The sequence below is a fragment of the Diachasmimorpha longicaudata genome, chromosome 9 (genome assembly GCF_034640455.1).
Source record: "Diachasmimorpha longicaudata isolate KC_UGA_2023 chromosome 9, iyDiaLong2, whole genome shotgun sequence".
In the NCBI taxonomy this organism is placed as follows: Eukaryota; Metazoa; Arthropoda; class Insecta; order Hymenoptera; family Braconidae; genus Diachasmimorpha; species Diachasmimorpha longicaudata.
Window position 1 is genome coordinate 6,015,007 of NC_087233.1, and position 13,030 is coordinate 6,028,036.

The 13,030-nt window shown below is 38.8% G+C and overlaps 7 protein-coding genes across 9 annotated transcripts; 3 read left to right on the top strand and 4 right to left on the bottom strand.

Moving 5' to 3' along the window:
- Positions 1 to 1,018: 1,018 nt before the first annotated feature.
- On the bottom strand, positions 1,019 to 4,667 carry LOC135166232 (malonate--CoA ligase ACSF3, mitochondrial). Its single transcript, XM_064128314.1, has 7 exons — positions 4,527 to 4,667; positions 3,968 to 4,136; positions 2,804 to 3,726; positions 2,527 to 2,672; positions 2,152 to 2,385; positions 1,865 to 2,043; positions 1,019 to 1,553 (listed from the first exon to the last, which is right to left on the bottom strand). The coding sequence occupies exons 2-7, from the start codon at positions 4,094 to 4,096 to the stop codon at positions 1,359 to 1,361; spliced, it is 1,806 nt and encodes a 601-aa protein (XP_063984384.1). The 5' UTR covers positions 4,097 to 4,136; positions 4,527 to 4,667; the 3' UTR covers positions 1,019 to 1,358.
- Positions 4,668 to 4,751: 84 nt separating this feature from the next.
- Positions 4,752 to 6,513, top strand: LOC135166241 (splicing factor 3B subunit 5). 3 transcript variants are annotated; one of them, XM_064128327.1, is made up of 2 exons: positions 4,752 to 4,889; positions 5,191 to 6,513. In XM_064128327.1, exon 2 carries the CDS (start codon positions 5,198 to 5,200, stop codon positions 5,453 to 5,455), a length of 258 nt encoding a protein of 85 aa, XP_063984397.1. In that variant the 5' UTR covers positions 4,752 to 4,889; positions 5,191 to 5,197; the 3' UTR covers positions 5,456 to 6,513. The 3 variants fall into 3 exon arrangements, with proteins under 3 accessions (XP_063984397.1, XP_063984395.1, XP_063984396.1); XM_064128325.1 differs by having other exon boundaries at positions 4,854 to 5,003; positions 5,179 to 6,513; XM_064128326.1 differs by having other exon boundaries at positions 4,857 to 5,003.
- Positions 5,565 to 7,242, bottom strand: LOC135166236 (exosome complex component MTR3-like). The gene is made up of 4 exons (XM_064128319.1): positions 6,831 to 7,242; positions 6,294 to 6,547; positions 6,062 to 6,208; positions 5,565 to 5,901 (listed from the first exon to the last, which is right to left on the bottom strand). Exons 1-4 carry the CDS (start codon positions 6,979 to 6,981, stop codon positions 5,587 to 5,589), a joined length of 867 nt encoding a protein of 288 aa, XP_063984389.1. The 5' UTR covers positions 6,982 to 7,242; the 3' UTR covers positions 5,565 to 5,586.
- A 774-nt stretch (positions 7,243 to 8,016) lies between these two features.
- Positions 8,017 to 8,637, top strand: LOC135166238 (probable salivary secreted peptide). Its single transcript, XM_064128321.1, has one exon. The coding sequence runs from the start codon at positions 8,032 to 8,034 to the stop codon at positions 8,500 to 8,502; it is 471 nt and encodes a 156-aa protein (XP_063984391.1). The 5' UTR covers positions 8,017 to 8,031; the 3' UTR covers positions 8,503 to 8,637.
- Positions 8,638 to 9,417: 780 nt separating this feature from the next.
- Positions 9,418 to 9,973, top strand: LOC135166239 (probable salivary secreted peptide). The gene has a single exon (XM_064128322.1). The coding sequence runs from the start codon at positions 9,485 to 9,487 to the stop codon at positions 9,872 to 9,874; it is 390 nt and encodes a 129-aa protein (XP_063984392.1). The 5' UTR covers positions 9,418 to 9,484; the 3' UTR covers positions 9,875 to 9,973.
- Positions 9,974 to 10,138: 165 nt separating this feature from the next.
- Positions 10,139 to 11,545, bottom strand: LOC135166237 (uncharacterized). The gene is made up of 3 exons (XM_064128320.1): positions 11,046 to 11,545; positions 10,615 to 10,982; positions 10,139 to 10,508 (listed from the first exon to the last, which is right to left on the bottom strand). Exons 1-3 carry the CDS (start codon positions 11,296 to 11,298, stop codon positions 10,380 to 10,382), a joined length of 750 nt encoding a protein of 249 aa, XP_063984390.1. The 5' UTR covers positions 11,299 to 11,545; the 3' UTR covers positions 10,139 to 10,379.
- A 130-nt stretch (positions 11,546 to 11,675) lies between these two features.
- Positions 11,676 to 13,028, bottom strand: LOC135166240 (collagen and calcium-binding EGF domain-containing protein 1-like). The gene is made up of 3 exons (XM_064128323.1): positions 12,870 to 13,028; positions 12,111 to 12,249; positions 11,676 to 11,976 (listed from the first exon to the last, which is right to left on the bottom strand). The coding sequence occupies exons 1-3, from the start codon at positions 12,903 to 12,905 to the stop codon at positions 11,795 to 11,797; spliced, it is 357 nt and encodes a 118-aa protein (XP_063984393.1). The 5' UTR covers positions 12,906 to 13,028; the 3' UTR covers positions 11,676 to 11,794.
- Between the last annotated feature and the right edge of the window lie 2 nt (positions 13,029 to 13,030).

The window sequence follows — 13,030 nt, forward strand, 5'->3', positions numbered from 1 at the left end:
CAATATTAATAATTGAAATAAATTGACAAACTGCAGCACATGATCTGTATTAAATTGTTAGGATCGAGTTCAAACAATTTTTGTACTAAAAGAATGGATCTACTAATTTTTTTATTCGTTCCAATGAATAAACTCAGAAAAATCAATTCGACTCATTTAGCTTTCGAGCTTTCGCACGTGTAAATAAGCAAAAAAGTTTTTCCCAGGGAAGACCAGAAATAGAGACGAAAATACGACGTAGAGTTTCTGGTTTTGTGAATCTGGAAATTCGGGTATTCTGGTACTAAATCTCAATATTTCAAATCATTTCTCTGAATCTCGTTACTGAATCGAGCTAAAAATAACAGTTCCATCACGGTTGATCCCAAATAAAGAATGTGATTTTATAATATCGAAGTGGATAAAACGACCATCTCCCTCTCTCTTCCACACGCACACACTTCACCACTTGTTTCCAAGTCAATGGATCCAGGAGTCATCTTCTCAGCCCCCCCTGGTGCTGTATACCCGGGATATTATTACCGGAGCTCGGGTTTTTGGCGTGAAATTTTCACTTTCTACCCACCGAAGGAATTCAACGATTTCTTTCATCTTTATCGCACTATGAGATTTGAGATTTTCAAGTGTCCAATTTTTTCAGAAACATATCGCAATTTTTTGTCATTCTTATGCATGTGGAAAATATTCTATAGTTTGAGTGAAATGTGAAACTCCGCGTCGTTTACATAACGCATCTGAGGCATTAGAAAGTCCACCTTGGATTACCAATATTCGTGGGACATTTTATTTGATGGAAAAGTCGGGATGAAATCCATTTTTCCAAATGAAAAGCAACAGAAGCAATTAATTATGCAGGAATATTGTATAAAAATAATGTTTGAACTATGAAAGGGAATAGTAAATCACTAGACAGATCAAATCAATAATTAATTGAAGATTGTTTCGTTTATTTCTTCGCATTTAGGGAATCCTGAGGGAATGCATTCGTGCAAAATCAAAAAATAGTAAATCGCTGAAATTTTAGTGATAAAACAGAATTATTATTTTCATTTCCCTCCATACAAGTCGCTAAATTCGACAACATATCAACTTAAGTCGCTATGTAAAAATAAATGAAAAATAAAAATAAAAATTAGGATTCACACTAAAAATGAAAAGGTAACTTTAACAACAACAAAGAAAGAAAGAATAGAATTTCGATTTTTTTTAATATAAAATTTGCATTGATATCTTTTCATGAGTTCGAAGAAAAAATAAATAATCATACTTATTCCAGATCAATGTTCCAGCTCTCAATAAGATTATTGTACTAGTACAAAAAAAATGAAGGGAGTGGGAATTGCGGAGATGTTCTTTTATTATATTTGATTTTTTGGGAAAACTGCCGCGAGGAGATCGGGCTTGTTCACCTTGCCCATGCTGTTCTTTGGAATCTTGTCGACTACCTTCAGTACCGTGGGAACGGCATACTCAGGTAATGATTTCTTACCAAATTCACGGAGTTGCGATAGAATTATTTCCGCTCCTTCACGGGCCACTACAACGGCCGCCACCTGATACAGAAATAAACTACATTTTAATCGCCTCCAATTAATCCAAATCATGAGAATCATTTTAGTTTTTCAAATATTAAAAAAGATTGCTACGTTGAATCATCTCTCTTTCGTACGTCCACATGTAGAATATAAATAAATTTGATCAATCGAGTTTGGAAACACATCTAAAATTGTATCCGATAAAACCTCTCGATTCTATTTGGAGATTAGAAAAATTAACGAGAAGTGAATGTTTGTTTATGGCCGAGATTTGCTAATAGAATTTGCGCATTCTGCCACGTGGGGCTACTGAAATTCCTTCGTCTTACTTTTTCTCCCCACGTGATGTCTGGCAGTCCGACAACTGCGCAGTCAATGATATCGGGATGACCGAGAATTGCCGTTTCCACTTGCAGGGCACTGACCTTGTAGCCACCAGTTTTTATAATATCTACAGAGCTACGACCCAGGATACTGTATACATCTTTATCATACTGTGCAGTATCTCCTGTTGATTGATATTTATCATCAAACGTTAGTGAGGCACAAAAAGGTAGGAGAATTTGTAATTTTTACGAATTATTCCAACAAATTATTTTCAAAGAAGTACATTTACCAGTTTTGAACCAGCCATCCTTCGTGAATTCTTTAGCTGTTGCCTCGGGTTTTTTCCAGTACTCCCGAAACACACTTTCCCCCTTGACTTGCAAATCTCCCACAATAGGGCTCTTGCGATGACCAATAACCTTGGTACCAGCCCACGAGCCCTCAACCAAAACTTCTGGTGTCCTTCCACCCTCTTCTTTGGTTATTCTTACGTGAACACCTGGCAACGGTGTTCCAACGGTCCCTGAGAGGAAAGAAAAACAGATTCAAATCTGCAATCATTTGTTATCACGACATCTCAGTGTCTGATTACTCAGGAAAACCATAACTCCGTAATTATAAATATTCCAACTGAAAAAGTCTGAAAGTGGTTTTTTCTAAGCACCTGGAATACGTTGACCTTCGAGAGGATTGGAGAGCACCATACCAGTCTCGGTCATGCCATACCTTTCCAACAAACGGTGTCCCGTAATTTCTTCCCACTTGTCGAAGATGGGCTTTGGAAGTGGTGCAGATCCACTGACCATCAATCTTTAAACAAGAACCACATCGAAAGGAACAATTGACGTTTTCAAAAATCATTCTATCATTAACAGTCGACTGTCCATGAACTTTAATTTTTTTCCTAAAAGTGTACAGTACAAAAGATGAACAACAATTACCTGATTTTGGTGCTGCACACAGTCTGCACGTACTCCTTCATTTTGGCATTTTTGCTGAAAAGTTGTTCGTACTCGTGAATTAATTTCATATAAATAGTGGGCACAGCCATAAACATGTTGCATCTCTCAGAATTCTGTAGATTGATACCCAGCAAGTGAGTCCACACATTAGACGTCTCAAATTTCGGTAACATGACACACCTCGCTCCCACGTACAATGGACACATGAGAACGTTAACGATACCATGAACATGATTGAGTGGCAGAGTGTGAAGAACAATGTCCTTCTCTGACCACTTCCAGGCTGTGATCAATGCATTCATCTGTGACTGGAGATTTCTGTGGCTCATTACAACTCCCTTAGGCACCCCTGTCGTTCCCGATGTGTAAACAAACATGGCATTTGAGTCATTATAGAACTCATCCTTGAGAGGTGTCTCCTCGGAGTCACCAAAGTCATATTCATACTTCTCGTAGCTCTTGTTGTTGGCTGATTTTCCATCGGGCTTCATTGCGAGTGCCCTCAGGGCATCCTCAAATACCACCAGACGACAGTCAGTTCCTTTTACGAGGGGCTCAAGCACCGGTACATGTTCTGATGTTGTTATTATGACTTTAGCATTAGAATCTTTGAGGTAATAATTCAGAACCGATGGGGGACTTGTTGCATTCAATGGTACAGCGATTTGTCCACTCATCCAGCATGCCCATTGTACGATAACATATCTCGCGTCATTAGGGAGCAGAAAAGCAACCCTCTCTTGTTGTTTTCCATCGAGAATCTTAGACAATTCATTAGAAAACTGTCTGGAACTCAGGAACAGGCCACGATATGTGTAGTCACCCTGGAGATCTCTCAAAGCTGTTTTATCGCCGAATCTGATGGCGTTTCTGAATATTGGGATCACATTGTTGGTTGGTGGCTGAAATAGAAAAAAATCCCCTCGATATTTGCATTATTTTATGAATTTTTTATTCCAACGTTCATTCTGATGAATAAAATACCACACTAAGCATATTGGGAACGGAATAATGATCACATTCCATCGCATCATTAGTGGATAATTAATGAAAAACTTGGTCACCTATATACACACAGATATATCGGTCTCATCTAACTCTTGTATTTTGGAATTTTTTAGATCATAGCACCTTAATATTTACCTGCTGTGTCTCATTAATCGAACTCAATGCAGCATGAGTCTGTTGGAGCCTCTTCAATGCCAATGGCTTATGTACTCTCAATATCTTGTTCACTGCCAGATGTAAACTGCGTCTCAAAAGTGATCCCATTTTCGAGTGTCTAATTCTTTCTTATCGAATGTTTACGTTTCTAGAATTAAAAAGAGGTAATGAACGATTTTTCATTGCCACTAGGGAAACCTTGACATTTCCGTGCGAAACCTTCCAACTTGGATCAATAGCCAATTTCCAAACGTCAAAGTTGAATAGGTTTTTTATTCTAACGCGTTTCCATAGGATTTTTTCATCATCCACATGCATTGTCTTTCATTCATGTGTTGTACATGATAAATGTAGTGACACAAGTATTTTTCGGTGTCAAGTTTCTTGGAACAATTCAATCAAAAGCCAAAAGATGAGTTTTTGTCCATTATTTTGGAGTAATGCTGACAGTACATCTGTCAGTCACCTCTGACTCTTCCACGAAATGAGTTGAATGAAAATACTAGCAATAATTAGGACAAGAAACAGAATACATTACCAAACATGGTGAAAATATATTCCATCTCGCATTAGGGCCGGTTTTGACACATCACCGAAAACGAATTGATTAAAATAATCCAAATGTCACGAGATAAGTGGATATAACCTCGGGTGTAGCTATTTTTATTCGTCAGACGCCAAACCTCGTCGTTATAATGGTTAATTGTGATTTGTCGAAAAATCAAAAAGGTGTAGGCTGTGCACTTTCGAGGCAAACTTATACATATGTGTCTACGTTACAAGTAAAAATCTCAAAAGCCGGACTCAGTGGAAAAAAAAATTGTGTAACCTCAACTTCGTGAGAGGGAGTTTTGGTTAATGAGTGTGACGACAGGGGGACAGTCGCGACCTTGATTGATTGGTAGGTCGGTGATTGATGCTCTAAAAAATATATCTCCTGTTTGCTTACATTGCACGTGATATAATTGATATAATTGTCCAAGTTCGAAGGGAAAAGCACTTCGTATTTCTGAAGGTAAGAGGATTTTTGTCAACTGCTGTGATCCTTTGTCCTCTCAACGGGGAGGGATGCTTCAGAGCAGATTGAGGTTATGGTCGTTATAAACAAAGCTAATCTGTTTTGTTTTTGTACATTTTTATTCGCTTCTGAGGTACACGAGAGGGTAAAATCATTTACACTCAATCATTAGTTTTATTTACAGACTGAAAATGGGGGAACGCTATAATATTCACAGTCAGCTGGAGCATCTCCAGTCCAAATACATTGGTACAGGTCATGCAGACACAACAAAATTCGAGTGGTTGGTAAATCAGCACAGGGACTCCTGCAGCTCCTACATGGGGCATTACGACCTCTTGAATTTCTTCGCGATTGCTGAGAATGAGACGAAAGCCAGGGTCAGGTTCAACCTCATGGAGAAGATGCTACAGCCCTGTGGGCCGCCTCCAGAGAAGCCCGAGGATTAATTTAACAAATACAATTTTCTTACAACACTAAGACAGTAGTAGAGTAATTGACTTAAAGGAGAAGAGAAATAAGGGCTGGGAGGGGGAGGGTAATAAAGTTGAATGTTCCTTTTGCACGTAAAAAAACTAGTTTATTCCCCTTTTACTTCATTTTCCTTTTCTTTTTCTTTCTCTTTCAGTGTTCGAATAACAGATTTCACTAATCTTTGCTGCAAAACAAGAGAAATCTCTTTAGATGCGGCAGTTAGAGTTTCTAGAACCGGTGATATCGAGGATACATCAATGTCTCCAACAAAGTACAATTCAGCGACTTGATCGTGTTGAGGTAGACAAGCTTGCATTATTATTCCATGATTTTCTGATTTATCGTTTTGGGTCGGAGCTGTGGTGCACAGGGCTTCCTCTTCGGTCGTTGGGTCCAGGAATATTGTGTCTGAATAAATTCCCTGAAAAAAAAACATTACCCTGACAATCGTAATCTAACTGAGTGACAAAATCATTTTTGCTGAATATTTATTTACTTGAGTTTTTTGTGCAAAATGAGAATGACTATGCACAGAACAAAATTATGAAATTGAACTTGGAAACAAATAAATAAATAATTACCGCAGAAACAGCTGCTACAAGTCCAAACATTGGAATGCTAGCGTTCGCCAGGGCTAGACTGGCTGCAGTTATCGCAGCAGGTAGACATGAGCCTCCATTATCCAACACTAAGGCGTAGATGTCCACTTGGAAGTTTGGAAATTCATGCTGAAAATTGTTTCCCATATTACTGATTAAAAGGACGTGACCAATATGTTTAAAAAATTGAAAGCATTGAAAATTATATTTTTACCCTGCAAACAGCAGGCTCCAATGCTCTCTGCATAATTAGACTGTACTCTTTCTCTTCTGCGTCCTGTTGATGGATTTTTCTCTTCCTACATGAGAAGGATGCGAATTTGAATTCACAGTAGAGATTCCCGTGGAGACTGTAGCCTAGTTTATTCGGAATTTCTCGTGGATCGAAGACTGAGCAGACCACTTTGGTGGTGCCTACTTCGATGTAGGCTGAGCCCTTGGCCTGACTGACAACACCAGTTTTGACGACTGAAAGGATTAAAAGAATAACTGAGAAATTTGTTGTCCTAAAGCAGCTTCAGTTAACATTTATTGTTTGAGTTAATATTTATTTGATGCTCCACTTTTCAATAAAATTATTTCTCTACAATCAGAGAAATTTTTTTTTTTAAACCCAAGGTTATCGTGAACAAAATTACAGCAGTAATTCAACGTTTTATTGTCATTGCACCAATGAGGACGGATAATGCAAGAATAGTTACAAATTCATGGTTTGAAGTATGGCGAGAGAGAAAACAAAAACATAACCTACACATCTTCCTGACATCACTGTGCGCCCGTCCATCCTCTCGTTTATTCAATAAATCTAATTTTTTCTCTGCACTCTTCGATGAGGCATCAATATACAATTGATAGGGCACTGTCACCTCGGGTCCATTGATTCGTCTCTGATCCACAGGCATTTTTTTCTCAAAAAATTCCTTTTCAAATTGCAACAGAAAGACATCAGCACGTGAACTCCAGAGAACCGTCAGCTGGTACTGTAGTTAGACTGTGGCAAGACCGCCATTTTTTAAATCAGGTCGTGAGACTAAAATGACTATGTGACCCCCTAATTGTCAAACGACAGAAAAAACTGCCAGGAATAATTAGCAAACTAATTATCAACTCATAAGATGGGAATATTCCTCACCACATGTGGGGGAAAATCTGCAGACCATGTGGTGGAGCAATATTTTACACCTCTGGGAAAACCCGTCTTCGACGTTTAGGACTAAAAATAATTATTTATGCTATGGAGTGATAAAAATCACTGCTCTTCGGGGAAACCCGCACGGTATTAATTGAGCAATATTTTTTTGTAGAAATCTGATAAGATTACAACACCGTTGGGCGAAGTTTATAATAAGGAAATATTATCGTAACCATCTACGTCATCTCCGAAGAGTTATTCGACTCCTGGGCCTTCTACCCTGCCCTGGGCGAATAAATATGAATTAAAGTATTCTATGATTTTTTCTAGGAAATATTAATAATCAGTCATGATCACAAATCATGCACAATTCACGGAATCTCCAGCAGATGATCTCAGCCAACAGGACTCTGACCTCACAAGTGGTTTGTTTTCAAGACAAATTGATAAATTCACCTCAAGAATAGCTCACATGCAACGCATACATTTCCTTGTATGTTATCAAATTGGACTTCTGTCCGCTCTGAATGTCCCTTCGATTCTGATTGCATCGCTGAGTGTGTAATATCGACTACCTGGCAGATGGATCTCCAGGGCAGGTCGATCCTAGATGACAAGGGATATGTGTCTCCTGGGAAAGGGGTAAAATATAACGGCCCTGTTTGTGAATGAGTCATCAGCGGTGGATTAATTTTAACCGATGACACTCGTTGTGATAAGACATCTGGAGAAGGATTTTCAGAAAACAGCGAACGTCACTGATAAGACGGAGCAATTCATATCAGGTAGCCACCTGAGTATATAAGTATCTCCAGGGTAAATGGTGAGGCTAGTCCACACTGAACATTACACTTTTTCCGATCAACTCTTCGCTGAAGTCAAGATGTATTCAAAGTGTGCTTTTGCCCTCCTCCTGGGGGCTGTCCTCTTCGTGGCATGTTCACCATCCGCAGCGTATGTCTCCGGGGTAGCCAGCAGCTATGCAGGACGTGCCAATCAGAGCCACAATATGATCGCTGGTAGCAGACTTCCAGGGGATCGTCTGGTGCACAGCGAGTACGTCATCAAGAAATCATCTTTGTGGCAGGTCACGTCTCTTGAGAAAATCTTCAGTGCTCCGAAATCCGAAATGATCACTCAGGTGGTTGCCCGGGATCTAACTACTGATGGAACTGGAGCCTATGCTAAGATCGTCAGGGGTGGGCCTGGACGCCACAACGTCACCATAAAATTCAAGAGCCAGAGGAACCACGGCATCAAATTCCAGATTGAAATTTACTCTAGACGTTGAGCTGTGACTCAAAGCTGATACGAAACAATATTTTTCCTCTTTCTTATCGCAAGTTGTATGATTTGTGAAATCGCAAGTCAATATTTGACACGTCTTCCATTCACCTTGAATAAAGCGAATATTGATAATGAACAAGTGTTTCCTTTTCTGCTGATTTCTCCTCTCCATTGATTTCGCGATCGATTTTGTAGCGGAGACGATTTTTGTGGAAGAATTCTGGTACTCACTGACATCAAAATAAAATAACAAATGTACCAAATATTTATTTCCGTGAGAGAACTATTTATTTTTGCGAAATTAAATTATTTCGATTGAGTCAGTCCCAGGAGGGCCTAATGAGCTGCCCATGGTGATAATCTTATTCCTCTTGAGGATGATTATGTTACCGAGAACCTTAACTGAACTCTGTTAATGATTTTAATTTTCTCCTAAATTTCTAATTCTCTAGAGGGACTAATTTTGATGATTCTTCAAATTAACATAATTATTAAAGGAGTCTACTCAACTTTATAACTAACGTGATCACGTTTGAGACCGATATAATTAACATAATTAAATTCTGATAATGATCGCCCAGTAATGACCCGACGAGAGTCATTTTATAAAAAAAATTGATTTCTCTCTGAAGTAAATAAATAAAATTCGACAGAAATAATTTTTTTCTCGCTGCAGATGCAGATGACATAAAGTTGTGACTGTGTTAGAATAAAGATGACATAAAGGACTTTATCATGATCATTATATTTCTGAGTGAATCAGAATCGCGTTATCAATCGCACCCTCACACTTGCTATGATAAAACACTCGTTACGATAAGACAAGGGAAAACCTCTTCAGAAGATGCGAAACGTAACAAGTGCGATAAAGTGATCGTTATCAACAGACGATCCGAGTATATAATCGTCCCTAGTGTGAACACCCAGGTCAGTCAACACTGGGTATCACACTCTTCACCATCACCTGCGGCTGATCACTTATCAAGATGTATCCAAAGTGCGCTGTCGCCTTTTTCCTCGTCGCTGTTATTTTTGTGACGTATGCACCATCAGAGGCCTACGTCAGCTATGGGGCAGGACAAAAGAAGAGCCATGACCTGGTCGCTGGCAGTAGACTCCCAGGAGATCGCCTGGTGCATCGCGAATACATCGTCAGGTCATCGTCTCGGGGGCAGATCAGCATTCAGAGGATGTTCAGCGCTCCACGATTCGAGAAGATCACTCAGGTTCTTGCTCTGGACCAGACCAACAACGGCACTGGAGGATATGCCAGCATCGTCAGAGGTGGGCCCGGTCTGGGCAATGTTACCCTGAACTTCAAAAGCCAGACGAACTACGGCCTCAGATTCCTCGTTCAGATTTACTCCAGACGTTGATTATTAATTCAAAGGTGACGGAATTATTCCAATTGTTTCGTTAAATCACAGATCAAAAGTGCCAAACGTCAATAAAGTTAATATTAATAATTAACCAAATTTATTTCTCAATTATTTTTGTCTCTCTACCTTCACGAATATATATACCAATCAAACAAACATTTTTATGTAAAAAATTGATATAAAAAACCTCATTTTCTCTATTTTTTTTCAAAACTCTATCAATATTTTTAATTTGCATAAAATAAATATAATACTCTGGGTTAAATTTATGACACATGCGATGGAATAATTATGATTATTTTTTTTTCATCCAACACGATGACTGTTTATCATTATTCTCATTTACAATTTATTTCATTTATCTTATCGGATATCGTATAATGTAAAATAGCAAACTTTCATGGCGGCATAGACAGGCCTCAGAAAATCGTAACATATTTTTTTTCAACTCTAAATTTATCTGGAAATTGACTTCAAGTCGCATGTCGTGTGGAATTAATCATTAGACATGTCCAGAGCAAGTAAATGGTGACGGCCCTTGAGGTCCTGGCATTGAAACCCCACAGCAGTGGAGCTCACACTGGTACTTGTACCAGACGTTGATGCAGAGAGAGCAATCAAAGTTCGTTGGCTGAGTATAAAAAAATATCACTGGCAACTTAGAAAAACGTACTTGTTCTTCAATAATTGAACAATAATATCACTGAATGATAAATACTCCCGGTGGAGGGCTTTACCTGCGTTCGCGATATACAGGGCCAACTCTGGTAATTGATGCAGCCTCCGATCGTCACTTCTGAAAGAACTCGAATGGGTGGAAATAATACGGGTTTTGGATCGTTGAGTTTTGGATCGTTGGGCTTTGGCGGCTCCGCTTTGACAGAGTTATTAATATAATTATTAATATCAATATTAGTGGTAATGTTAGGAGCACTTGCTGGAGGTCTGGAAGTGCAGTTGTCATCGCTGCAGACAGTTTCGAATTCAGTAATGAACTGTCGTATTTCCTTGACCTTTTTCATGCATTTCGTGTGACATTGGTGAACGCAATGAGTGGAAGAGCACTCGTCCAGTCCACAATCAGCGAAACAGTTCTTAGTAGCATCTAATTAATTTTGGATTAGAAATGCGAGAAATTTTGCATTTTTTAATATGCGATTTATAATACCTGAATAATCGTGGTGTTCATGATGTCGTTTATGTCTTTTCAAGCACTGAATGTAGGTCCGATAGTCTGAATTCTGGCACTCAAGCAGAATAGAATGAAAAGAGTCCTTCGATGGTTGGGTGACATTACTCGACACTTGATCAGTTATTTCATTCTCTAATGCTGCTCTGATGGAACTTGAACTAATTAAAAAAATAATCGTAATACTGACAGTCAACTTCATCTTCGCATCACAAGGGTATGCCAGCTTCATGCGGCAGAGGTTCAGTGAAGTGTCATTCGTCGGAGCTGAAGTTGATATAAATGAACCTCAGATATTTATTTAGAAGATCTCAGGTGATTAGATCAGCTAATGTTGTAGTATCTAATTTTTTTCGCTTTGAATTTCTGTCGGGAGGTCAATAAATAGCACTTCTTATCGGTCGCTGGTGATCAATGTCAATAGCACTCCACCAGAGTTGACAGATTCTGAACAATCAGTGGGACGAAGGGAATAACGAATTATCAGGAATCATGTTTTTTTTATCATGATGATAGAAAATGATATGTAGTGCAAATTCAATCGCGGAATTTCCAGGAATCGAGAATGTCAAAGTCGAGTGCGTTCAAAAAAATAAAAATTTCTAAGGATTGTATTTTGATATATTCTTTATTTATTATTTTTCATTGTATAGCCACGAGATAATTAATTTTAAATTCTGGCCAAAAATGTGGAGATGGAAAGTGATCTCCCATCGAATTTATGGGGCTTATGGAGCAACGTACCCCGGATCACCGGGATAAGGCCCACCACGGCCCGATGAACCGGTTGGCCACGGGCCATTGGGACCTGGACGTCCTGTACCTCCAACTCCACCCACTCCACCGGTGCCTCCAGTGCCTCCAGTGTAACCAGTAGGGGCCGGAGGAGTCACCTGGCTTCCCAAATAACCTGATAAGGTAAATTAAATAAATTAAGTCAATGAACACAGCAGGTTCATCGCGGTGCAGAATTTCTCGCGAATTTTCCCTGTAACAATTATCCAATTTTGTTTTTCTCCGGGGAGAGCAATTAAAAATACTAACTTCCTCCTAATAAATCCTGTCCGTATTGTTGCACACATTGATTCAAACATCGGTTCAGCCGGAGGTTGCCGATACACTGGTTCAACTCCTGATTTCCATCTGCCACCTCCATGACCTGCAGGATTGCTCCTGCAATCACCTATCAATTAAAAGCACCAATTAAGACCAGCGAATAAGGATTAATATTTAGAACTTGTTTCGCTAATTGTCGGCTAGGTCATCTGCGAGGAATCTAAAATATATTCCAGTGCTCTAGTGACTCTTTCTCCAGGGAAATAGTTCGCTCTTTTGTAGCTGAACATCAGGGGTTTCGTTCGAGCCTCATTCGGCCCGAACTCTCAGCAGATTTGATGGTGAATTAATTATTAAAATTTTATACGAATAGTTTCAAGCTCGGGAGACATGATCGTCCAGGTACCGCCACGTATGCGCATTACGTTTCAAGGCTGTTCCTGGATGATTTTATTTATTTTGTTTTTAATAGGAGAATACTGTCATAAACTGCTGATAATATGCGACAACTTCGCACAACAATTTTATGAAATTTTTATTTGAAAATTATTGTAACATTCTTCTGATGATAGCAATTTTTTAACTACCGGGGTCGAAAAAAAATTTGCTTTTTCAAAAGTTTTTATTGTGGAACTTGTATAGGAACAACAAATGATATTAAAATTTACCGATTTCGTGAGCATAGAATAATTATTAGAATTATAGTCGAGAGTCTATAGAATTCAAAATAATAATTTCCAAACATACCAAAGTGGAGATTGTTGTCCACACCCGGGTGTACATTCTCGATCGTTTGATGATTAAGTCTCCAAGTGAAAATGGAACAGAAATTTTCGCTAGTTCTTTCTAAATAACAAACTCAACCTCGCAGTTCTGATGTTTAAAAAATTATGTGAAATTTCCGATGA

Bases quoted from the DNA above. Each gene is read 5' to 3' on its own strand.
- LOC135166232 (XM_064128314.1), bottom strand. From the start codon at position 4,096: ATGGGATCACTTTTGAGACGCAGTTTACATCTGGCAGTGAACAAGATA. The intron at 2,044-2,151 runs GTAAATGTACTT...ATCAATCAACAG, and splicing joins GGATGGCTGGTTCAAAACTG to GAGATACTGCACAGTATGAT. The intron at 1,554-1,864 runs GTAAGACGAAGG...TTTCTGTATCAG, and splicing joins ACATCACGTGGGGAGAAAAA to GTGGCGGCCGTTGTAGTGGC.
- LOC135166241 (XM_064128327.1), top strand. From the start codon at position 5,198: ATGGGGGAACGCTATAATATTCACAGTCAGCTGGAGCATCTCCAGTCC.
- LOC135166236 (XM_064128319.1), bottom strand. From the start codon at position 6,981: ATGCCTGTGGATCAGAGACGAATCAATGGACCCGAGGTGACAGTGCCC. The intron at 6,548-6,830 runs GTAGGTTATGTT...TAATCCTTTCAG, and splicing joins CAGTGATGTCAGGAAGATGT to TCGTCAAAACTGGTGTTGTC. The intron at 5,902-6,061 runs GTAATTATTTAT...TTTTTTTTTCAG, and splicing joins TTGTAGCAGCTGTTTCTGCG to GGAATTTATTCAGACACAAT.
- LOC135166238 (XM_064128321.1), top strand. From the start codon at position 8,032: ATGGTGAGGCTAGTCCACACTGAACATTACACTTTTTCCGATCAACTC.
- LOC135166239 (XM_064128322.1), top strand. From the start codon at position 9,485: ATGTATCCAAAGTGCGCTGTCGCCTTTTTCCTCGTCGCTGTTATTTTT.
- LOC135166237 (XM_064128320.1), bottom strand. From the start codon at position 11,298: ATGAAGCTGGCATACCCTTGTGATGCGAAGATGAAGTTGACTGTCAGT. The intron at 10,983-11,045 runs GTATTATAAATC...AAAATTAATTAG, and splicing joins TGAACACCACGATTATTCAG to ATGCTACTAAGAACTGTTTC. The intron at 10,509-10,614 runs GTAAAGCCCTCC...TTTTATACTCAG, and splicing joins CCTGTATATCGCGAACGCAG to CCAACGAACTTTGATTGCTC.
- LOC135166240 (XM_064128323.1), bottom strand. From the start codon at position 12,905: ATGTACACCCGGGTGTGGACAACAATCTCCACTTTG. The intron at 12,250-12,869 runs GTATGTTTGGAA...TTTAATTGATAG, and splicing joins GGACAACAATCTCCACTTTG to GTGATTGCAGGAGCAATCCT. The intron at 11,977-12,110 runs GTTAGTATTTTT...TTACCTTATCAG, and splicing joins ACAGGATTTATTAGGAGGAA to GTTATTTGGGAAGCCAGGTG.